Below are 25,858 nucleotides of genomic sequence, written 5' to 3'. Positions count from 1 at the left end.
GTCAGAGCCAAAGACAAACTACCGCATCAGCGACTCTGATCTGTTTCCATCAGATTTGTAGACAATAATAATGATACGGACATTTCTGTTTATTGGCCAACAGATATGAGCCTTTAAATGTGCATTTATGTTTACGTTTTAGGTGAAATAATTGTATATTTTCTTAATTCAAATTCTATCAATTTGGTTGTATTTGTAATTTTTTTAAATTTATAGTTATTTATGATAAAGTTTATGGTTAAACTAAACTATCAAGCCTCAATTACATTTCTGTCATAAAGGTTTTATAACAACATCTTAGGAATCATTGATAGAAAATATATATATATATATATATACATATATGTACCGGCTGATTTTTTCACCGCCGATGTATCAGGAATCTTGTACATATCGATATCGGCATCGGCCCAAAAACATCTGTGTCGGTCACCATGCACTGACCACTTGTTGATCTGTGTAGTCTTCCTGATTCCAACTGCATCCATTTTACCATTACAAATAAAAACACAGAATATCACGAGATCTATGAACAATATTATCAGCTTCATATTTGCAGCACATTTTAGGTCAGATGTTCCTCCTCAGGCAGTCGCCCCTGACATGCAACTGAAGAAATGAAATTCCTTTTTTTTTTTTTTTTAGCATCAAAGGGTTTTGTGTTTCTGCTCTAATGAAAAAGACGGATTTTTCTTTTCTTTCTTTTCAATGTGCAAACTTCAGGATGTGGCCGTTAGTGTTTCCCCTCCTCACAGAGTTTGGTGGTGGGTGTAATTTCAGCGTGTGATCCAGACTTCTCTGTGTTTTTGGACCACATCAGGGTTTCAGTGCAGGTCGGAGCAAATTAGAGGGACCACATTTTTCATTTCTTCTTCATGTTTTAGATGGAAATCTGGCTTCATCTGTTTTTTTTGGTGGTGGTGTTGGAGACTCTGCTAAATGAGTTATGACTGGACAGGAGATGGGGTTTATTAGCTTATAGCTGAGAGAGAGGAACGGGGTTGGAGAATTGGGGGGAGGGGCATGAAAATTGCCTTCCAACAGCATAGATCTCAATGAAAGTCAATTTAGAGGTCAATACTGGATACTGATTAAAGGGCTGTAAGAATGATTTCACCTTTTTAGTTATTAAAATAATGCAAGTGTAAAGTAAAATAAGGCTTGAAAGATTATCTAGTAAGATTTTTTTTATATGTGTATATATATGTATATATATATATATACATATATATTTAATGTTTTTATACTGAAATACATTATAGTTGTGAAGCCAAACTGGGCCTTTGTTGCAGATAAACGTTTAATCATACATTTTAAATAAATGTACGCCGCTTGGGTCCTCGAAGGTTCGGAAGCTTTTACAGTACACGACAGATAAACAGTATTTCAAATTTATTTTTTAAAATACCAGTAAAAATAGAGACTTGTTTACAGCCGCACTTTGGAAATGACCTTGTGGTGATTGTAAGTGAGGTTTGAGACAAAAACAATGAGGAAGAATACATATAAATATAGATATAATATAGAGTTGCCTTCCTTCTATAATAAGAAACCCAATCAGGGGGTTTCCGGACCGCTTGGTCACGTGCACACACGCACACACACGCACACGCACACACACACACACCGACACACACGCACACACTTACAGACGTGAGGCTCGTCATGGGAGACATTCCCGTCATGACCTCCTGACCCCGCCTGTCAAACGTGACACACACAAACCAGTTTCTGTGGTAGAATGAGGACTTTGTTTATGAGAGAATCATCTGCTCGTGTGTGTTTGTTGTGGTAAAACTACAAAGTGTTACAGGAAATCACACGGAATGACAATTATACTGGAAAACCTTATACAGTACAGATAAATGAATCTGTTAGTCGAACAACAAAAATACATTTTTAAGGCACAAAATACCAAACATTATTAATCTGCAGCCTCTCAGTGGTTCGATGTTATATGTGATATGTGATAATAAGGTTCGGCAGCAGACTGATGTCTAATCCTTTCTCCCTCTTCCATTTCCCCCTCTCTGCGTCTCCAGTGCAGCCGGCCCACGGCAGCGCCGCGGCGGCGGCCGCCCAGCAGGGGGGCTACGAGATCCCGGCCCGCCTGAGGACCCTCCACAACCTGGTGATCCAGTACGCCTCCCAGGGCCGGTACGAGGTGGCCGTGCCGCTCTGCAAACAGGCCCTGGAGGACCTGGAGAAGACCTCTGGACACGACCACCCCGACGTGGCCACCATGCTCAACATCCTCGCCCTCGTTTACAGGTCAGTCTCTCAGGCAGTCACCTGCCAGAGTGATGAAAGGGCTCATATTACTGTTGAAATAATCGGAGAGGTAAAGACAGTAAGACAATGTATAGAATATTCTGATTATATGTTGATAAACTGACAAAGGCTCTTTGGCTATTTGTTTTCTTCTTCTTTTTTTAACAGTGTCTTTTTAACTTTTATTATTTTAAATGTCATGCCCCAACCAGAAGTAGCACTATTACTTTTTTTTGTATTTTGTAAACTAAAATGACAATAAAGTCAATCTTTTTTTATTTCATTTTGAAGGAGATCATTTTCGAAACGTATCTTTATCTGCTGGTTTGGGGTTTTAGATTACTGTGAAAAATATAACAGCCCTGATGTATATTTCCAGAATCTGGGTCACTAAAAATTGTCGGCCGAACCCAGAAATAATGAAACCAAACACGTTTATTTATTCTTTTTTTCTTCCATTTATTTTGCCATTGCATGAATTAAAGAGCCTAAATGTGCTTTAAAAAAAAAAAAAAATGTCACACTAAACATTTTTTTAACATTCCATCAGACATTATATCAACAAACCACAATATAACTTAAAATGAAACAAAAAATAAATAAAATAACTTTTATTTGCGCGTCATTAAAAACATTGCTTGGTGAAAACAATTCTCTTCTTTTCTTTCGGCCGAACAATTGCAGTGCATCCATCAACGTGACTGTAATATTAAACATTTTTACAAGTGTTGTCAATGTGAGGACTAAATATAACATTTCCCGTAAGCGCTTCTTTCTCTTAGATCTCACTCTTGGCGCCTTCACTAGCTTGTAAATCCTCGTAAGTCGCCGCCCACTCTCACTGTTTTATTTTACAAGCCGCTCTCAGCTTTCAGAATGGACTCGGAGCTTCTCAGTGAATACTGAGTGTTTGCAAGTGGCATTGTTTGGTTACATATCGACGAGAAGAATGTTTGTAACATTGTTGCTTCGTGGCACAGTTTGAAATAACTTCAGCTACCTACAAAAATGGAAAGAACGAAGCAGTAATTGGACATGGCATGTCGTCTTTTTGTCTCCAAATGAGAGCTGGATGCCCTTTCTCCGTCTGAAGCGGAACATTGGCAAACAACAACCAAAGATTTACAGGAACAGTAGCAGAGCCGGGGCGAGGGTTAATTTCCCCCCGGCAACTGATAGAAGAACAAAAGAATGACACAAGAATTTTCCAGGGTTGCTGCCCTTTTTTTTTTTTTTTCGCCTCTACAAATCTTATCCATTGAATAGTCCGCCCATGCTTTTTGATTTGGTCGCCCTGAAGGAAGCGACAGACTCGGGTTGACTCGTTGTCGACGTCGCACTGACTCGTGGGAAAAACCTCCGCAGAGCTATTCCGACCACGTCACCTGAAGCATAATGGGCTGTTAGAAGGAAATTGTCCGCATGGTTTATGTTTCTCCTCTTTGTGTCTGTGTCTTGACTCTGGTTCGTTTGCTTCCGTCTTGTCAGGGATCAGAACAAATACAAGGAGGCGGCGAACCTGCTGAACGACGCTCTGGCCATCAGGGAGAAGACTCTGGGCCGAGACCATCCGGCTGTGAGTGCTTCTCTCTCTGCGTCGCACCAAACCCGTTCACATTTACTCTTTGTTTGTGACATGACAGTTTCATCTAAATCACAGAGGTTTTTATTCGGCATCTCGGTTCGGCATAATTGCCATAATCCATGTGTATGACGACATAAAAATATCGTATTTTTAAGACTTGGATGAGAAGATTTAATATCACCGTCATATCTGTGTGCTATCTATTAGAAGAAACTGAATATCCTGGTCACAATTATGACACATTTTTATGTAAAATTATGCAGTGAAAAAATACTTTCTGAAAAGTTTTGTGCAGTTTAAAGTGGATGCTTCATGTACAGTAATTCTTCCGTTTTGTTAAACTCCAACTGAAGGTGGATTTAATTTTCACCGTTCATTCGGGATTAATAAAGTTTTCTAATCAACTCACAACATACAAGTCAAGAAAAGAAAAAGAAAAGACCAAAAATATTTGTAATAATAAATAGTTAGCATTTAAAACCTTTTGAAATAAAGTTAAGATAATTATTTTCTTTTATAATATTTTTTTTATTACACCTCTTCCAAACCCAGTCACACGTTGCTAATGTATTTGTCCATGACTGTGATGATGATCGGAGCGAACACAGAGTATTTCATATATATATAATATATAACCTCTGTTGGTCAGTGTGACTGACTGTAAGCACACTAACTGTGTTAACCCCAGCAGGCTTGTGTCCTCACTGTCTGGACCGACATCACACCGCACTTTGTCAAGCTGAGGTTAGCCCCTCCCACATTCCTCCCCTCCCGCCTCCATCCTCCATCTTCTCAAACCGCCACCAGGCCCCGATCTCTCTTTTCCACAAGGACGTGATTTTTTTCTCCCCCGAGTGATTTTTTCATTCAGCAGAGATCTTATCTCGATTCACTTGTCTTGTTTTCTTTCTCTCTTTGAATCCAGTTCGTCCTCTTAATGAACAATCTATCAGTCTCTTAGCGTGAAGTATTTAAAACATGTTAATGTGAACTGGTTTTGCTGTGGGCACATTCTAGTCGTACTTGGTTACTACTCTAAATAATTCAAGTGATTTCTTTTAGGTTGTTCAGCAACAACACGTTAACATAGATCACTGCTCTCCACCTCTTCATCCTCCCTCCCTCTCTTCCTCCCACTCGGTCCACATGGCCACCAGAGCCTGGTCTGAATCAGAGATCAGAGGTGACCTCCAGACGCCTCGGTAGTCTCCTTCCTCCCGAGTGCACGCGTCGGGGGGATTCGTCGGATCAAATGACAGCCCGCCTCCACAATCACCCACCGTTTTTCATGCACTTTTCTCTTTCTCCTGATCAATTCACTCGCTCACCAGGGTCTTTGCGGTTGCACACGCGCACGAGTGGAGATGATTGAAGCTTGAAATAAAATAAATAAATAAATGTGTTGTCGTCGTTGTGTCCTTCAGGTCGCCGCCACCCTCAACAACTTGGCCGTCCTGTACGGGAAGAGAGGGAAGTACAAGGAGGCGGAGCCGCTGTGCAAGAGAGCACTGGAGATCAGAGAAAAGGTGGGTCAAAGGTCATCAATCACAAAAAAGGTACACAACCGATCATAATTATTTTCTTTGAAACAAAAGTAAGCTAGTTCAGAAAGCAGGTTGGAGTTTGTAGAGCTCAGTGTGGAAGCAGTGAAAGGGTCAAAGTGACCTGGCGAGAGATGAAACAAACGTCTCTGTCTTCCTGGAAATATTAAATGACGACACGAGACACATTTGAACCTCGAGGGATATCTGGTTGAAATATGGTAAAAGAAATACAGACCATATAGTGCACAAGCGTGTATATAGTACATATTAGATACACCACCTTTTGAAAACGTCCAGCTTTTCCAGCTACATGAACACATCAACCAGCACCTGGCGGCAGCCTGGTGATCATTTCTCACCCCGGATACGAGCTGTCAACCAAATGGCTCCTGCCGTTTGATGTGGCCCCTGTCGTTTCAACCCCCTCCTCCTCCTCCTCCTCTCTGCCTGCTTCCGTCCCAGGTGCTGGGGAAGGACCACCCGGACGTGGCCAAGCAGCTGAACAACCTGGCCCTGCTGTGCCAGAACCAGGGCAAGTACGACGAGGTGGAGTACTACTACATGAGGGCGCTGGACATCTACCAGACCAAACTGGGCCCCGACGACCCCAACGTGGCCAAGACCAAGAACAACCTGGTGAGAGGGAGGAGCAGTGCGTTCCGTCGCGTTGGTACCGTGACCTCCTGGGTCATGACTCTGTAAACCGAGCCCCAAAAAACATTTAGTGCTCTTTTTTTCTTCTTCTTCTTCTCCTCTTTGAAAGTCCTCACGTTCTCGGAATCACGCTGACTCAACGTTTGGTTTGTGTTGTGGTTCTCAGGCGTCCTGTTACCTGAAGCAGGGCAAGTTCAAGCAGGCTGAGACTCTTTATAAAGAAATCCTCACCCGCGCTCACGAGAGGGAGTTCGGCTCCGTTGACGGTACGATGTGGACACAGAAACACACACACACACACACACACACACACACACACACACACACACACACACACACACACACACACACTGCAGTCAGCATCCTGTTATCTCTAGAGACTGAGAGTAAAGTCATATGTCCACGCTTCCTGCTGTTCTCTTCTTCTAATGTAAAGGTTAATAAGTTCTGGCTGCCGTTATCGTTTTGGAAAGCTAGAAACAAACATGACTTTTCAGCTGAGAATGAAACTGGACTGACTTTATAAAACTTATCCTCTCTCCTGCTGTTTGGCTGTTTCTCTTTTGTTGTTGTTGTCGTCGTCTGATGATTCAGATTTATTTCCCTGCAGATGAGAACAAACCGATCTGGATGCACGCTGAGGAGCGAGAGGAACAAAGCAAGGTGAGAGCTGGCTACTGTTGATAGATTTATGAAATGCTTCTCGTCTGTTTCCATCCTGTACAGTTTTAGATTAAAAAAATTTAGGGTGTTGTCCCCAAAACATTGTAATTACTTGAAGAACAAGTCACACGAAACAACGGATAAAATCTGTCACCTGACTATTTGAATATTAGTCTGATTCTGTGTGGGACAAAATATTGTCTGTGCCACAGGCACAAATAAAAAAATATAATATTTCTAAGTAGCCTGACAGCAGCGCTAAACTACTCTGACAGATCTATGATCTTATTTAAGATGGAAAGGCAATGATTGACTGTTCAAAGAGCTGGATTAGCAGATTAAGTCTCAGTAATAATCATCCACTGGTGATGATGTTGATGGTCTGAGTTTATTCCATCTCATTTTAAAGGGTTGAGTTGTTCAAATCGACTATAATCCCTCCACTCACATATCATCCTTGATGTTGTTAAAACAGCTCCCACCCATTTAAAAAGGCTTCATCGTTTCACTTCCTGGGTCTGTGAACTACGTCTCCTTGTCCAGACTTGATCAGAACTTTCCTGTAAGTGCATGTTGGTTCCTGACCACAAGTGTCTTTGTCACAGGGGAAGCAGAAGGACGGTTCACCGTTTGGAGAATACGGAGGCTGGTACAAGGCCTGTAAGGTCGACAGGTCAGTTTGTTCCATCGATTGCTTGGTTCCGTGTTTGAGTGACGATGGGGCATGATGAGTGAGCCTTTCATTACAGCAAGATGTTCCTCAAACAAACAACCCAAGTGTACTGATTCTCCGTGATGAGACGTTCTGCTTTCCTTTCCTCCGCAGCCCCACGGTGACGACCACCCTGAAAAACCTGGGCGCCCTCTACAGGCGACAGGGCAAGTTCGAGGCGGCGGAGACTCTGGAGGAAGCCGCCATGCGTTCCAGAAAGCAGGTGTGGCCTCTCTGGATGATTGTGACTCACGCCACAGGATCTCCAGCTGCGGGGGTTTTAGATCTCGTAGAAATAAGCTGCAGACGACGTGGTCGCTGATTTCCAAAGACTCAAATCGAATGAGTCGGATGAGAAAACGTGTAATTCTGGTGCAAAAATCTGGTGAAACACTCTCACGATGCCGCAGAGTCTTTGATCCGCCTCTCGTGGTTAACAGGGTTTCCTGTGGAGAGGAGAAGGGGTGAAGCCCCTGCGGCTTTTGTCGTGTATCTCGATACTGGATAAAAAACTTAAACTAAAGATTCCTATGGTGCCACAGTAGTTACAGCTGTAGAGAGTAAAAATACATTTTAGTGATTAAATTTTAAACATAGTTCCTCTTGTCGAAAAAGCTGTGGTCGGCATTTTGAGGTTGCGTCATACTGCAGCTGCTGAGGAAGTGAAATTAAAGAAAATGTGTCTTGGTCTCATGGTGTGAAAGTGTCTGCACCTTTTTGTATGAGGATGATGTCACATGATATGAAAACTAGATTTACCTAGTAAACTTAACTAGACGTTAAGAAATATTGATCATAGTCTGTAACAATAAGATGGAGAGTGTGTAACTAACACGTGTTAAGAGTCTGATAACAGAACAGTTACTCTGTGTTTTTTTTCTTTTCCTTCTTGAATAATTAATTATCTGACGGGGTCGAAGGAAACCATCTGCTCTGTGGTGTAATAGTATCTACATTTAATTAAGACTTTACCAACTTGTTCCTAAACACAAACCCCACAGAATTAACCTGCAAGTAAAGCCTCGTCATAAAAAAATATTCTATATACTATATTTAAATGTATTTTTTTTTTTTATTCTCCAGTTCCACTTTTTTAGCTTCAAATTTAAAATCTTCATATGAAAATTAAACCTGGTCAGAAAGCATATCGGCTTCTAGTTCATCATTTAGGGAAACATATTCACTTCCTGGCTCAGAAATAGATCCACCTTCAAACATCTGCGAAGCTCACGAATGAACACTTTCATATCCATTATTTCCGTTTCCTCACATATTTGAATGTGGCATAAAAGCGAAAGAGGAGAGGTTCCCACGTTGACGTTTCCAAGGTTTAGGGATTAATAGTTTTTTAAACAAATATATTCTTCATTTTGAAAGGTTATACAACTAAAAGAAGTTGCAACAAGAACGAACCAACGAACGACTCGGAGGTCGGTAATTCCGAGTTCCGAGATTATAATGGAACGATAACCACCGACTTCCGAGCTGCAGTTGAAACGCAGTAAAAGCCCCCGCCGTATGAAGTGGAACATTCCCAAATTGTCTCTTTCCTCATTTCCTGTTACCTAACTGCCCTCATCTAAAACGTCCCCAAGAAACGAAGCTGGGTGGAACCAAAGAAGTGATTTCACATGCAGCAGCAACCGCCGAGGTTTTTCTAGACTGGGTGTGTGTTGTTGTTATTTGAACTCGTTGCCTTGAAGGAAAAGATTGTGCTTTGCCTGGTTTTTGCTTTTTTGTATCTGACTTTGCTGAGTCACTTCCTGCTGCTGGTGTCAGATATATAGCGAGAGAAAGTGTGTGTGTGTGTGTGTGTGTGTGTGTGTGTGTGTGTGTGTGTGTGTGTGTGTGTGTGTGTGTGTGTGTGTGTGTGTGTGTGTGTGTGTGTGTGTGTGTGTGTGTGTGTGTGTGTGTGTGTGTGTGTGTGTGTGTGTGTGTGTGTGTGTGTGTGTGTGTGTGTGTCAGCAGCAGCAGGTTCAGCTCTAATGGGATTGGATGAATTGGTCCTTGTTGTCAACTGCACAGTGTCGAGCTGCAGGTGGGGAAGGTGCTCAGCTTCTGCTTCAATTGGATTAGTTGACTCTGCATTTATCGCTGCCTGTGTGTGTGTGTGTGTGTGTGTGTGTGTGTGTGTGTGTGTGTGTGTGTGTGTGTGTGTGTGTGTGTGTGTGTGTGTGTGTGTGTGTGTGTGTGTGTGTGTGTGTGTGTGTGTGTGTGTGTGTGTGTGTGTGTGTGTGTGTGTGTGTGTGTGTGTGTCCTCATCAGGGTCTGGACACTGTGCACAAGCAGCGCGTGGCCGAGGTCCTGAGCGAGCCGGAGGCCCGCGAGAAGCAGCGGAGCCGCGAGAGCTTGACCTCGGACACGGTGAAGTACGAGAGCGGGCCGGACGGTGGCGAGGAAGTGAGTATGAGCGTGGAGTGGAACGGGGTGAGTACAGTACGCAGCCCTCGACACGGCACCGAGAGTCACACGGCCTGGTGTCTTTCTGAGCAGAAGCCACGTGACGAGATTTTAAGTCTGAGCTGGTAAACCTGAGTCTTGTTTCATGAGTCACTCTGATTGGGACGAGGCTGCGCTTTGTGTTTTAATAACGGTTTCATTTGTTAATTATTGATCCGGAAAGTCGAAATCTGTGATTATCTTTCCGCCCGCACCACATTGGATCGACTGGATGTTGGTTTTGAGTTCACACAAACTCGATTGCTTAGCCCCGGTGTCCCGGATTTAACATCTGGATTTATTTTTAACACAGCCTGTCGAATTTGAGCAACTCAAATTTATATGTTATGATTTTCATAACTTGGAATTTTTGAATTCAGAGGCAAAAAATACATTCAGATACATCATTTCTATGCCAAAATAAAATCTGTGCTTCGAATGTGAAGTGTTAAATTCAGAGAGACATTTTTTTTCACATACATAATTTAAATGCGGAAAAATTCACTAGCAGAAATTCTGCTGAGACAGATTCACTTCCATATTCAGGCTTCATCAGTGGCTTCTGTTAAGAAACACACACTCTGGCGGTTTCTACACCTGTAATTTCATTATTTTAATCAGGAATTTCTCCCCTGGAGACAAGTCGCAGTGTAAATGGTGTGATTGTAAAAGGAGCGTTCCGTCCTGTGCGACACTGATAACGCTGATTGACTGTCGCAGTTCCTCTCCTCCACTGTAGCGTCTCACTTCTTCTTCTTTTTCTTCTTCTTCTTCTTCTTCTCCTCCTTCACTGTCACTGACTGAAGCTGCTGATGCTCTTCACTCAGCTTAAATCTTCTGCCACTTCTGTCGTAGCGTTTTTTTTTTTACATTTTCCACGTGAACTGTGGACTAATTAAAACTCTCACTCTCTTCTCCTGTTGAGTTTTTTCCAAACTAACTCTGAGTGTCACCACCCTCATGTAACTCCCTCTGCTGCTGCAGAGCCACATCTCTAACCACACGTCAGAGCATCTGCAGTCACTTTCTCAGCCTCTAGTCTCTCACATAGCAACAGTAGTCAATAGCTCCCCCCTGAACAGCCAATCAGCAGCCTCCTCCTCTCGGGAGGTTTTTGGTGTGAGACACTCTCGACGTCGACATTCACTGTGCAGCTGATCTCTGGACCTGTTTATGTCGGGAGGATCAGCCTGTGTCATGTGGAAAGAGCTTGAGCTGGAAGTCCGTCTTGATAGAGATGTTTTTAGTTTACTGTTAGGTATTCTTTGATGAATCTGTAAATTAGTTTATGGCTGTTATGTCACCATAAAGTCGACAAGAAGACTAAACGTGAAAATCACCCTGTAATTTATCTTAGAAAGAAGATAAGAGGTAACAGGATAAAGATAATGTAGATAAAAATATGATTTAAGAAAAGTATAAATATACAGAAACCCCCCCAAAAATGTGTTTCAATGCTGTAAACATAGATCAAAAGAACTAATTATGCAATTAAAAAAAAAATCTATATGATTAAAGTGATACATGATAGTTCATTTCAAATTAATTATATTGAATGATTGATTTTTTTAGTCAGGAATTGTATTATTTATTAGGTTATATATGTAGATTAGTGCTTGTATATAGATGAGTATTTATGCATAATCAATTTAAAATAATCCACCATAAATGGGGAAATAATCCACATATTAAATCAACACACAAAAGTATAGTTATCACAGTTTATTACAGTGTTCCATTACAGACTGTAATCAGATTATTATTATTATTATTATAATATCTGGAGAGTAAGACAGTGGATTTCGTTTTCCTTCACCTGTCAGGCGACATGTCAAACATCACTTCCACTTGAGCTCCGCCCAAAGGCAGCAGTGAAAACATAAACATAAATCTGTCCCGTGATAATTAACTGGTCTGACTCCTCGTGGGCTCTGTACTGTGCTGTTCTGTCCTTCACTGTCCTCTGGACACTGATGTTTGTCATGTATGTCTGTATCTGTCTCTCCTCTGTGTGACGAGCTGCTGACTGAGAAACGTGAAGTCAGATTAATTTATATTTTTAACCTTTTAATCCTTTTAACCCTTCGCTGGCCTCGTTAGCATGAGAGCAGCCAGAGAGGAAAGACGGACCTTCTAATGGGCGCCAGCGCTGAAACGAGTTTTAATCGTCCTGTGGCTCCTTAACAGTCAAGCAACAGAAATAAATGTACTTTGTGAAACTATAAAAAATATATAAGATATGAAGTTTGACACCAGATATTCAGACGTCGTCTGGCTGCTCTCATGTGCCTCCGACCTGCTTCCACATCCGTGTTTTGTCTCTCAGCGTTTAACTTCTTCTTCATGTGAATGTGTTAATGATGTCTCAGACACTGTATCTCTCCATCACGTCAGACTGTGCAGCAGCTCCACCCAGTGGCAGGAAGTGTGAAGTGAAGTAACACTGCAGCAGATGAAGGGATTGTTTTTTATTAAGAAATTTGAAGAAGAGGATATGAAACACACAGTAACAGCTTGAAAATATGGATTAGAAAGACACAAAACATTTAAGATTTCACAATAAAAGAAAAGGAACATCAAAATTGCCTAGTTACAGGCTTTCGCAATAAAAGTAATTCTGTAAAAGTAGGTTTTTTTTTTTAAGATGAGCCGGGAAGATCCAAATGCAGTTTGACTGTTAAGATGTTTCCAAAGATAATTTTCTATTAAATAATATATTTAATATGATTACAATGTTTAAATCAAAATGAAATTCAAGTTGGTTGATTTAATAATCATAATCCAGCAGTTGATGCCAGTGAGGTTGAACAAAAACATACTTTTCCAAAACATCCTTCAGAACCAGTTTTCCATTAGTGACACATAATAACTTCCATATTGAAAACATATGTAGTTTTATTATGAACTAGAAATGAGAGAAGGAGAAGACACATAATTAATCTGGTTGGATTAGTGACGAACGAGCTGCCGGAGAAATACTGTGTCTGATCTGTGGAACCTGACGATGATGATGATGATAACCTCTGTCACTGTCTTCTCTCCCTCTTCATCACTCTCTTTTCTTTCCTCCCTCCTTTAACGGCTCGTTTTAATCTGTCTCTCCTCTCGCTGCCTTTTCTTCTCTTCTCTTCTCTTCCTGCTCCCATCAGGCATAACTCCAGATGCCTTGTAATGGTTCTTTAAAAAACAACAGCTTGTCTTCTGCATGACGGACGCCTCCTCTTCTCCTCGCCGCCTCAACCCCTTCAGCTTCTGCAGTTTTGTCTTCAGCTCTGACTTCCTTCTCTCTTTTCTCCTCCACCACCTCCTCTGGGCTCTGGTGGGATTTGTGTCGCTCTCTGAAATGTCTGAGAGCGGATGTGGAGGGAAATTTAAAATCCAAACTGTTGCTTCCCGGGCGGGAGACGACCCCGGTTGGTGTTTCTTCGCCATGGCAACATCTCTCCCCTTGTCATCTCTCTGCTTCTCTACTTCCTGTCACTCCCCCGTGTCTCTAACCTGCTTTTCATTTTGGCTGAAGACTCAAATTTAAACATATAAATGTTGTTGTTTTTTCAGTTAAGAAACACTTGAAAAGGAAAAATTTAAAGAAATCAAGTCTATTGTCAAGTCAAGTTTATTGTAGAGCTGAAATTGTTATTCGACTAATTCACTACGCCGTCAACAGGGAATTGATCGCCAACTGTTTTGATAATTGACAAATCTTACAGGATGGTTAAATCATGGATTAAGATAAAGTTCAAATTATCACAACAATGGGGCCCATACAACGTGTACAATCATCATAATGTCTGTCAGTGATTATGAAATACATTTACAGACCAGACTCAACGATCAACATGTGAATAAGATCAATCATATTTTATAAGATTAGGTCAGACTTGATCAGTTTGGATGAAACAACAACGAAAAAAATAACAATCAGGGGAAAAATAAAGAAAGAAAATAAATATAAACCTGTCAAAATACGTTATGAACAGTTCATAAGGTTAATAAGTCACAAATATGACTAAAGAGTCGTCGTGTTCACATGTCGTCCCTCGTTAAGATGAAGAATGGAATAACGGATGAAAAAAAGTTCATGGAAAGTATATTCAAACTCACAAAACTTTTATCAAAGCTGCAGTGTGAGATATTTGGCGGCATCCGGTGGTGAAGTTACAAACCGCAACCGTTTTCCTCCGACCCCTCGGCTCTTCGGCTCTCGGATCATCGACGCAGATCAGTTCAACATAAACGTGTTAAGAAAAAAAAAAATCATTAGTGGTGACTCGCGACGTCACAGTGACTCAAACACGCTGTAAATAATAACTCGTCTGCATGATTGAAGCACCTTCAAGTTAAAACCTTAAAAATAATAAAAAAAGAATCTGTGACAGGATGGAGGATGTTTGTGGAGGGTGAAGAAGGCGTCATCATGCTCCTGTACTGTATCTCTCTGTATATAGATGTAATGCGAAAACTTGGCAAGTGGGAAACGTCTCCTCCTCTTTGTTCACCTCTTTGCTTCTCTGCTACTAATCCAACCTGCGTGTCCCGTCCCCGTCTGTGCATCTCACACTTTGTCTTTCTTAACTTCTAATAAAACCTTAAACTCTTTGCTCAACTGAACTGGTGCCCGTCGCCTCTTTGTGTGTGTGTGTGTGTGTGTGTGTGTGTGTGTGTGTGTGTGTGTGTGTGTGTGTGTGTGTGTGTGTGTGTGTGTGTGTGTGTGTGTGTGTGTGTGTGTGTGTGTGTGTGTGTGTGTGTGTGTGTGTGTGTGTGTGTGTGTGTGTGTGTGTGTGTGTGTGTGTGTGTGTTGACCTCTGAACCTTCGACCCTGCACATTAACGTGCTGGAGTCAAAGCAGCTGTTCGAAATAATCCACTAAACTAACTCCCCATATCATTTGTCCTCGTTGGCTTCACACAAATGTTTTTTTCTGTCATAATTGTTTATCGAAATATCGAAATATTCAAACTAAATTAGAGCCCGACCGATTTATCTGTTGGCCGATGTGAGCCGTTCACAGACACATATTTGCATCAGCACTTATGTTTTACGTTTATTTTCTATATATTTGGTTGTATTTGTGTCTTTGTCATAAAGGTATGATGATGACATTTTAGGAATAATTGGCAGATAAAAATATATATATATATATATATATATATATATATATATATATATATATATATATATATATATATATATATATATAAATCATGTACTCCCCAATATCAATATCGGCATCGTCAAAGAATCCATATCGTGTCGGGTTCCAAACTCCATATTTGTGCCTGAAGAATTAAAACACTCAAATTTCCACATAGTAACGATAATCCTCCAGAGGCTGGTTGTGACAAATCAATATTTCATCATCACATTTGTTCATTTAATTTAAATCAACTAATAATAGAAAGTGAATTTATGTTACTCACCAGGTTTCATCAGATTTACCCTTTTGCTAATGAGTCGGCTGCGTGTCGACCTCCGAGTGACAAGAAGTTTCAGTGAAGAAAAAATAAATGTTTGTGCGTTTGAGCTCTTTTAATCGTTCGTCCAGTAAAACAAACCGAGGGGTTTTACAACAAACAAACTTTCTCCAAAATCGCTCACTGCCCCTTTAATGGAACCAGGTCAGAGGTTAAACTCGGTGCACACGCGTGTTTCGGTTAGTAAGGTGAGTGACACGCGACGATCATGTAGTTGAGGTCCGTCGGCTCCATGTTCCAATAGAGGAAAGTGGAACAGAATAAGTAGAATCATCTCCATCGATATTTTCAGCGTTCAGGGTCTTTTGAAAACTTCTCAGTCTGGAAATCCCATTTTTGAAATCCGCAACGTCGCCGGTTTGTAAACGTGTTTCAGCTGCGTCGTGTTGCACGAGGGATTGTGCACTTTGTTTTTTATGCACTGTACACGAGCGTGTGTGCGAAATGTTTTTTGTGCTCGGTTTTGTCTTAATTAAAATAAGACGCAGTAAATAAATGTTAGTCGGGTTTGAATGATTAAACTCACAATCTGCATCGTGCGGCACGTTGGACACACACTGGTCTGTTGTTAATGTAACGTACATTGTGAACTGTACTTGTGTGTACATGCACTGTACGTGTGTGTGTGTGTGTGTGTGGATGTGTGTGTGTAACGCCGGTGACGTCTCCCCCCAGGACGGCTCCGGCTCTCTGAAGAGGAGCGGCTCCTTCAGCAAACTGCGCGCGTCGATCCGCCGCAGCAGCGAGAAGCTCGTCCGCAAGCTGAAAGGCGGCGGCTCGTCGCGAGACAGCGAGCCCAAGAACCCCGGGTAACTACCCCCCCCCCACACACACACCCCACCTCCACCTCCACCTCCACCTCCCCCCAGACACCTGACTGACCCGCTGCAGGTGACGCTCACTTTATGCACTGGAGGAGTGATCCGACCCTCCGACCCTCCGGCCTTCCGACCCTCCGACCCTCCGGCCTTCCGACCCTCCGACCCTCCGGCCTTCCGACCCTCCGACCCTCCGACCCTCCGACCCTCCGACCTTCCGACCCTCCGACCCTCCGACCTTCCGACCTTCCGACCCTCCGACCCTCCGACCTTCCGACCCTCCGACCCTCCGACCTTCCGACCTTCCGACCCTCCGACCCTCCGACCTTCCGACCCTCCGACCTTCCGACCTTCCGACCCTCCGACCCTCCGACCCTCCCACCTTCCGACCCTCCGACCCTCCCACCCTCCGACCTTCCGACCCTCCGACCTTCCGACCCTCCGACCTTCCGACCCTCCGACCCTCCGACCCTCCGACCTTCCGACCCTCCGACCCTCCGACCTTCCGACCTTCCGACCCTCCGACCCTCCGACCCTCCGACCTTCCGACCCTCCGACCTTCCGACCCTCCGACCCTCCGACCCTCCGGCCTTCCGACCCTCCGACCCTCCGACCTTCCGACCCTCCGACCCTCCGACCCTCCGGCCTTCCCACCCTCCGACCTTCCGACCCTCCGACCTTCCGACCCTCCGACCCTCCGACCTTCCGACCCTCCGACCCTCCGACCCTCCGGCCTTCCGACCCTCCGACCCTCCGACCCTCCGACCTTCCGACCCTCCGACCCTCCGACCCTCCGACCCTCCGACCCTCCGACCCTCCGACCCTCCGACCCTCCGGCCTTCCGACCCTCCGACCCTCCGACCTTCCGACCCTCCGACCCTCCCACCCTCCGACCCTCCGGCCTTCCGACCCTCCGACCCTCCGACCTTCCGACCCTCCGACCCTCCCACCCTCCGACCTTCCGACCCTCCGACCTTCCGACCCTCCGACCTTCCGACCCTCCGACCTTCCGACCCTCCGACCTTCTGACTGGGCGGTGTGGACAAACTAACTAACCAAAAAAGCGAACGAAGGGATTTGCGCGCCTCTGCTGGTGGTGACGCGATGTAACTGCAGCTGTTTGCACATGAAATGATGAAAAGAGCTTTTTTTTCTTCTTCTTCTTTCTTTTTTTCACATTGCATGATTTCACTTTCCTTCCCTCACGTCGTCTTCGCACAGTTTTTATTCCATGTTGGTTTCAGCCGAGTTTTTCAACAACAGCAGGGCGTCTGGGCCGTTGTCAGGAAGATAAACTATCTCGGATTTTGTCAATAAAGTTATAATATTAAGTGGGAAAAGTTATAATATTAAGTGGGAAAAGGAAAGGTTGTAGTTGTAACTCGTGAAAGGTTGTAATATTTGAAGATGAATAGTACAATCTCTTCAGACTTTGAAAAAATAGATATATTTTAAGGAAGAAGTTAAAATACATGGGTCATAAAATATCTATCACTCAGATTCAATAAACTATTTATCTAAAAGGTAATTTTTAGTGTTATTAAATAAAATCTAAATATCTTGAGGAAGAAGATGATATTGAGAGAAAACAACGAAAATAATAAATAAATATATTAAATGTATTTTTTAAGTTCAAAGACATTTTTTTAAATAATATTTTGACCAAATAAGTTGTAACATCTTAGAGGAAAAAAAATACATTTCTTTCAAGAATTAACTGTAGTCTGTCATGTTGAGATTAATTTGATCACATGGATTATGCATTATATTCCGTGTTGAGTCCTCCACAGTTGTTTTAGCTCATAAATATCTGTTTCAAAATAAAGATCAGCAGCTTCGTTAACTTCCCGCATCTTTAGATGCAAACAAACAAAAAAATCTGCATTTTAAAATCTACTTGAAATATTGTAACTTTTATTTCGTAGAACCTCAGATTCTATGTTTCCGAACATCGGCTCTGATCCTCTGATGTTGTTGTGAACGTGATTCAAACTGAACCGTGAAGCTTCAGACTAATGAAATGAGAAAACGCTGCGGCGTGAAGAAGAACATCTGCAACGCGACACAAACGACTAACGTCTGCTTTGGAAAAATGCTTTTTATGCCTGTGGAACTAATATTCATTTGCATTTTGTGGCTTTTGGACTTTTTTATTTCAACTTGTTTGAAATATTGTTCACCTTTCACTCGGCTTTGGATTGTTATTATTTTGGGGATTTGTCATTTTTTTGGATGGATTTTTGCTCTGAGATGTTTGGCTGCATGTTTGGCTGTTTCAGGATTTTATTCCCGTGTTGAATTTTTATTTATGAATAAATGTGTATTTTCATTTGAATTTCTCTTCGCATGCTTCATCTGTGTGTTTCCGTCTTCCTCTTCCTTTGGCTGATGTGATGATGTCACTATGTCGTCGTCATCATCATCATCATCATCGATACTGATCGTCTCTCAGTGATGTTTGTTACATAAGTGTGGTGCTTTTTTTCTTCTTCTTATAAGTAAAGATTGACATGAAAGATAAATAAAGTTTAAAGATGAATTTTAACTCAAATGCCTAAAATCAGGAGACGTTGCATGATGTGAATCTTTGATCAGCTTCTCTCTCGAAGTTGCATCTTCCCACCAACAGACGAAACTAAAATATGACATATTATCTAATATATGAAAATATCTTGTTCCAGATCAACATTAAGTTTGAAATGAAGCAACGTCAATACTGAAACTACATGGAGCGAGAATAATCTTCATTTTTTTATTAAGTCACTGTTTATTAATATGCATGAACTCACTGTCACGTACAGTGAACGGTAACATGTCGTTGATCGTGTTTGTACGGAAACAATCTGTGCATGAAAAAAAAATTGGTTCTAACATTTGGTTTAAAAGGACGATTTACAGATAATCCTATAATTAAAAATATGGACCACTTTCTAATGAGGTGCCATTGATGACTTGTCTTCCACTGATCAGTTATGAGTCATTGATCAAGTTAATATCAGTTTTTAACATTAATCAGAGCTCATGTTTGACATGTAACCTTTAACCTTTGACACTTAGCTGAACATTTTATTGTGACACTAATCTTTGTTTGTGAATATCATGGATGTCATTAACCAACACACACACACACACACACACAAACACACACATCCTCCCTCCACCTCCTCTGAACTAAACTCCCCCCCCCCGACTCTCCACCTCACCCCCCCCTCCCCCCCTCACCTCCCCCCACCCTGCATGTCCCTGCTCTGGGTGCAGCATGAAGCGAGCCAGCTCTCTGGGGGTTCTTAACGTGGCGGACAAGGCTGCGAGTGACCACTACCAAGTAAGGAGCCGAGACCCGAGTGTTCGAGACCCGAGTGTTCGAGAACCAAGTGTCGTGACCTTGAGTGTTCGAGACCCGAGTGTTCGAGACCCGAGTGTTCGAGAACCAAGTGTCGTGACCTTGAGTGTTCGAGACCCGAGTGTTCGAGACCCGAGTGTCCGAGAACCAAGTGTCGTGACCTTGAGTGTTCGAGACCCGAGTGTTCGAGACCCGAGTGTTCGAGACCCGAGTGTTCGAGAACCAAGTGTCGGGACCTTGAGTGTTCGAGACCCGAGTGTTCGAGACCCGAGTGTTCGAGACCCGAGTGTTCGAGACCCGAGTGTTCGAGACCCGAGTGTCCGAGAACCAAGTGTCGTGACCTTGAGTGTTCGAGACCCGAGTGTTCGAGACCCGAGTGTTCGAGAACCAAGTGTCGGGACCTTGAGTGTTCGAGACCCGAGTGTTCGAGACCCGAGTGTTCGAGACCCGAGTGTTCGAGAACCAAGTGTCGGGACCTTGAGTGTTCGAGACCCGAGTGTTCGAGACCCGAGTGTTCGAGTGTCGAGACCCCGGGTCCAAAAGTATCTACTGTTTATTTTTAACCCTGCTGGTGACGGGGGTCACATCCTGTTATGGAAATTCATATATATCCTGAAATATATACAGGTCACTTTTATATTTTCCAGAAATGTTTTTGTTGAGCTTTATTGAACTGCAGACGTTCGATGTAAAGGATCAAAAAAAGAAGAAAATAAGTTAATTAAAGACAAAAAAAGGAAGATTATTGTCAAATTGACATGGAACAACCATATTGTTTTTGTTGAAACTATAATTAAATAATCCATTAGTCAATCCAAAGGATATTTTATAATCATATAAGCATCATCTTTTCAAGTACAAAAATGAACCAAAAAATATATGTTCCAATTTCCTCAACATGAGAATTTTCTGTCGTAAATCGTTTTTTTTTAAAATTGAAGATTTTTCGGTTATTGGACGAGTACAAAATAAGCAATTTAATCAATTTCAATATAAAATCTGAGAAGTGATTTTCAGTTTTTAAAATTATCTGTAAATATTTAGTGCCTCAGAATTCAGTTGTCATGAAAGTGACAGTTCCTTCACCTACAGTTTATAATATTTATAATTAATTAGAACAAAAAAACAAACTACGTTTTCTACACATTCTGAAATGTTGATAAATTTAGCAGAAATATTTTTACAGTGTGGGATTTTTGGGGTTTTTTTGCAAACTTTCTTATTTAGGTGATAATCCACCAACAAGTTCACCAGGAAGTAAAAAAAACTTTGTATTGATACTTTTTGACCCGGTGTCTCGCTCTCTCTGTATTATTTGTCTCTACTGACACATGATGAGTCGAAGCCTCAGTGTGACTCACACACTAACTTCACACCACCGTTATTTGTTCACTAATCGACTTATTAAATCCCTTAGTCTTTATGTCTTTAACCTGTCAGTTGTCACGAGAGAAGCTCGATAACCAGATAATCACTTTACTAGGAACACGAACGTCGTACTGACGCTGGGTCGTGACGTCCTTTACTCTGCATGATGTCATGCACTGCTGCCACAGGATTGGCTGACTGGCTGCAGGTGTACAGGAAGTGCTCAGCGAGTGTAAGATTAGGAAAACCAAAAATCAATTGGTTACAGAAATGAAAAGAATCTGAGATAATGTAACGTGTTGGGGTTTTTTTTATCTCTGAGCAAAACAGAAAAAGAAAAAATATGTTTCTGTAGATTAATGCTTGGTTCAGGTCTTAATTTATCGAAGAAGAGTAAAAGGCCTATTCAAATATAATATTTTTTGGGGGTAAAACCTCACAAAAACTTGCCAAAACCATTTTTACGAGCCTGTTAAAAAAGACGTAGTTTAACAGTGAACATGTTGAGAAACATCGTCAGAAAAATATATTTTTCAGAAATCCTGTTTTCAACTCTTTGTAGACAAACTGTAAAAGTCACGTCGGCCAAACCAAAGAGGAGAAATCTCTTTGTGGTCGTCTGTGTTAACCCGGTTTCCTCTCGCTGCGTTTCCTCCAGGAACGAAATAATCGTCTGAGGAAGAGTCGCGACCTGAGTGCCAGCCACACCGACCTGGCGCGTTGAAGGTCGTTTCCGACGCCGGCGAGGTGCGAGGGGCGGAGCCCGAGAGGTCACCGAGGTCACGGCGGCGGGTCCGTGAGAATCGACTCCCCTGAGCCGCATCGAGCGTCCAAACTTCCGACCCTCCTCGCTGTAAATACGCGTGTGTGCGAAAACACTTCATATCTTGTTGCTCGTCAGCGTCACGTCACCGAGCGCTCACTGGGCCGGTTTTAATCTGTCGTTGCACTTTTAAAGTTGTTGTTTTTTTACAGTGCAGATTAGGCAACAGGAGGAACATTTGATTTGAACGTGTAAATGATTTCCGTCTAATTGTTTGTGTGCTATACTGTGTGTGTGTGTGTGTGTGCGTGTGTGTGTGTGTGTGTGTGTGTCATTTCTGATGTCGAGGCAAAAACCTGACGTCACTGGTTCAGACAAACTGTCGTGTGTGAAGCCAAACAACGTAAAGGTTCAAGCCCCAGTGGGTCATTTTTCTGGCGCCATCTGGTGGTAAAGTGTCAAACCGCAGCCAACTGGGCGACCGACAGGGGACACTTTATGGCGGCGCACCGCCGATTACATTTCCGTGGACGCGACGTATTCTGGACCGTTTAGTTCAACAAGCGTCTTCAACACGACGTGGAAACATGGAGACTCACACGGAGGTCGCTCCACCTCATGGAACTATATCTCACTCATATCTGAACACATGGTTATGGAGAATATATTCCATTTCTGAATATTACACACTGTAGCTTTAATGACAAAAAAGATGCAAAGAAACGGGACAAAACTTTCCTTTATCCTTTTCCCGTTGTTTCTTTGTTTCTTTCATTTTCTTTTAAAGCAAATTTCTTCCATTTGCCGTTTCGCTCTTTCTCTGTTTGGCTTCACACACCGAACGTTTGACCCGTGAGGACGATTCGGCCTCTCAGCTCCGTCCCGTGTCGAGTGAAGACTTTTGCTTTCGATGTATGAAGTTTTACGTTTACATAGGTTTTTTTTGGTGTGTTTTGTTTTAAATGATGTTTTATTAGTTTTTCTTGTTCTTTCGCTGCTCTGACGAGTTTCTCCTTTGACGTCTGTGACGAGCCTCCGACAGTTTTCTGGATTTCACTGACGCATGAAGGTCGACGCGTGTTCTCAGGATCGAGGCTGAAGTTTCACACACTGACAAACTGCAACGTTCACACAAATTACAGTTATATAGAGGTTATAATATGCTCGAGACAACACTTCACCATGAGAGTAAAGTGGAATAATCCAACAAAAAAATAAAAATCATAAATTATTTCAAGAAATGTATTAATATGCTAGAATTATTCCTGAGCATTTTTAGAAGTTACAAATGTAAAAATATATACATTTGCTATTACCAAAATAAAAGAGGCTAATCCTCATATAGCTAGTTATGACTAGTTAGATATATTTTATAACTTAATAAACCAGCAATTCACTTTGAACTCATGAGAACCAAAGTGGGTTTTTTTAAACTTGAATTTAATGTAAACATTAAAAACACTAAATCTGTAAATCCAGAAAAACACGTTGATTCTTCGTGACACAAATCTGACGACGAATATAAACCTGATTGTGAAAATGTCATTTTTATAGACGTCAGAATCTTTTCATCACAATATTTTCAGTCTTTTGAATCTGGCATAAAAAGTTGATATGCGAACAAAAGTCATGAAAAATGGTTTCCAGTCCTGTGATATGTCAATTTTTCCTTCAACCTAAGAAATATTAGATAATATTTATTTTAAACAAACAAAGCTACAGTTCTGAAATATCAAATGTCTAAAAGATTTTTTTAAACTGATCAAGTTTAACAGTCGTCCACTTTAAAGTGTCAATATTTTACAAAATCATCTTTAGACTGATTTGATCTTAAAGAAAATAAACCTGGATTTTTTTAACTTATGTTTTTTAAGAAAACCCCAAATGATCTTGTAAATGTGTCGGTTCACGACTGAAAGATGTTTTGATGATGAACAAAGACGTCCTGAGGGATTTGCACTGGAAATATGAGGCTAATAATATATTTTTTAAATGAAGTGAGGTTTTGCGGATATCATCAAATCAGATTGAAGTGGAAGTTTTGTTTTGCTTTTCGTTTTCTTGCAGAAGTTCAGTTCAGTTTTTTTTGCAGGGCTGTGCAATACGCTTCTGTGTGATGTCACCGACTCATCTGATTCTGATCGATAAACCTGATGATAATCAATATGAAGACTTTCCATTCCAACACATTATTTTACTGTAAATCCCCTTTTTCTTTCTTCTTCTTTTGAAAACAACATCATGTGTTTTTCCAAGTGATGAAAAACAAACATGAGGCAATGAAATGTAAATGTAAAAGCTGAGTAGATGTGAGAACTTGAATATTATTATTTTTTTCTTTTCCTTTTAAACTGTCAAACGTCTCATTTTGGAATTAAATTCTTATTTTTTCTTTTCTTCAGAACGATGATTTTATAGTTACAGGTCAGAGTCGAGTGTCGACTGTTGATCAGTCTGCTCAGCAACCTGCTTTCTGCTTTTTGAAAAAAAACCCTCTGTTGTCTTAATGTAGAAGCTCCGCAAAGTATCAAGGCACATAACTTCATAATCATGTCTGAGGGAGTTGATGAACTGGGCAACAGTTCGGGCAACGAACACTGGCAACAGGCAACAGTGGAGAGTGTTACATATTCAGGTTTTTAATAAATGAATAAAGAGACTAATGTTCTGAATGTAATTTAAACCAGAACAAATACAAAGTAGTTGAACATGGAAGCAAAGAAATAATATTATATATAGTTATATATACATACAACTCACAATACTTTTTGACATAGTTAATTTACTGTTTTTAATGAACAAAAATGTCCTTGTCAGTAAATAAAATTGTGACTTACTATTTAAATTATAAAGAAACTTTAGAAATTTACTTTAAAAAAAAGACTTGAAATGAAATAAATGTTCACATTAAATATTTAGTTATAATTGAAGTTTGTTATACCATTTAATCCTTATTCGATGGAACTCATTGTTTTGGGGTAAAAAGTAATATCCATAGTAAAATATGCATGTTAAAAATATATACATTTTAATAACGATGTCAACTTTATTTTCATATCTTAATTTGCTCTTATTAGGACAATTGTAGTTGTTAAAAATGTTTAAATTCTTCTCATCTCTGGTTATGTTCTGTATTTGTATGTATATAGTGAAGTGTATCAACATGGACACCGTTGCCCAACTTTAGGTCAATGTTGCCCCAAACCGTTGCCCTGTGCATCACAGCTGTTTTTACGGGACAAGCTGTAACAGGAAGGAGATCTTGAAACTATATTCTTCTTCTAATCAGTTTTTTTTTCATTGATGAACTAAAAGATTTCTGAGTGGTGATTATGATGACATGAATGTAAACGTATGATTCATGAAAGCACAGAAAAGCTTTGGTTTGACTTTGTGTTTGGTTTCCTGTTAAAGTCTCACAGTCTGTCGTCATGTTGTAATTTTTATTTTATTTTTATTGTATTTTTGTCGGAGTGAGATGTCTGTGGACCATGTTGTTGTGTGGAGCTGTGATCTGAACAGTCTGATAAAAGAATATTCATAAGTTCTTGTATCTGAAGGTAAACGTATTGCCCCCTATCGCCCTCCTGTTGAACTTCAGAAAACTTCACGTCACACAAAGATGAATGTGTAATAATTCATGTACAACGTACCCAAATCTTTATTTATTAGATTCCTAGTTGCCATGGCAACACATCGGATACGGCCATCTCCTCATGTACTGCTGTACAAAATTTTTTTTTTTTACAGTTTTACAAAATACAAATGTAAAACTCTACACTCGGTGTTGAATCTGAAATAAACCCGTCGTCTGTTTACCTGAATAAATGTTGCTGGAAGAGACTGTTCATACAAGATGCTACGTGTGCTTTGTTCCTGCTGCTCACACACACACACACACACTTTTTATTTTTATTTATTTTTTAATTTTGCATTTTGAGGAATGTGGAAAGCACAGTTGAAATATCACCGGTTCATCTACACAAAGTGTTTTGTGGAGGCACTAATGTTAGTTTGATAATTTCTTTGACTTAAAGTATATTCCCGAGGTTTCCACTTCTTCTCGATTTGCAAAATTTTAAAAACAATCTCTTCTCTGATTTGGTTTGACTTCATTCTTGATATTTCCAAATTTTTCTCGATATTTAAAATGTATTCTTTCCAAAAGGCAAAATAAAAAATGAAAGATCTCCCTTTTCTCTCTCAAAAACACAAACCGAGAAT

At 41.2% G+C, this 25,858-nt stretch overlaps 1 protein-coding gene across 7 annotated transcripts in view; it reads left to right on the top strand.

Moving 5' to 3' along the window:
• klc1a (kinesin light chain 1a) overlaps positions 1–22,190 on the top strand; it is a 34,681-nt gene extending 12,491 nt beyond the window's left edge. For 2 of the 7 annotated variants that reach the window (XM_035610137.2, XM_035610138.2), the window contains exons 5-16: positions 2,043–2,271; positions 3,760–3,847; positions 5,281–5,382; positions 5,863–6,036; positions 6,221–6,320; positions 6,665–6,717; positions 7,323–7,390; positions 7,544–7,652; positions 9,695–9,856; positions 16,018–16,151; positions 19,419–19,485; positions 21,530–22,190. In XM_035610137.2, coding sequence (XP_035466030.2) covers positions 2,043–2,271; positions 3,760–3,847; positions 5,281–5,382; positions 5,863–6,036; positions 6,221–6,320; positions 6,665–6,717; positions 7,323–7,390; positions 7,544–7,652; positions 9,695–9,856; positions 16,018–16,151; positions 19,419–19,485; positions 21,530–21,595 — 1,352 coding nt within the window. In that variant the 3' untranslated portion in view covers positions 21,596–22,190. The other 5 variants (XM_035610139.2, XM_035610140.2, XM_035610144.2 and 2 more) reach the window with 5 other exon arrangements.
• The last annotated feature ends 3,668 nt before the right edge of the window (positions 22,191–25,858 follow it).

Source organism: Scophthalmus maximus, chromosome 15, assembly GCF_022379125.1.
Source record: "Scophthalmus maximus strain ysfricsl-2021 chromosome 15, ASM2237912v1, whole genome shotgun sequence".
NCBI lineage: Eukaryota > Metazoa > Chordata > Actinopteri > Pleuronectiformes > Scophthalmidae > Scophthalmus > Scophthalmus maximus.
Note: the sequence above shows the minus strand (reverse complement) of the source record. Positions and strands in the feature narration are given on the sequence as shown.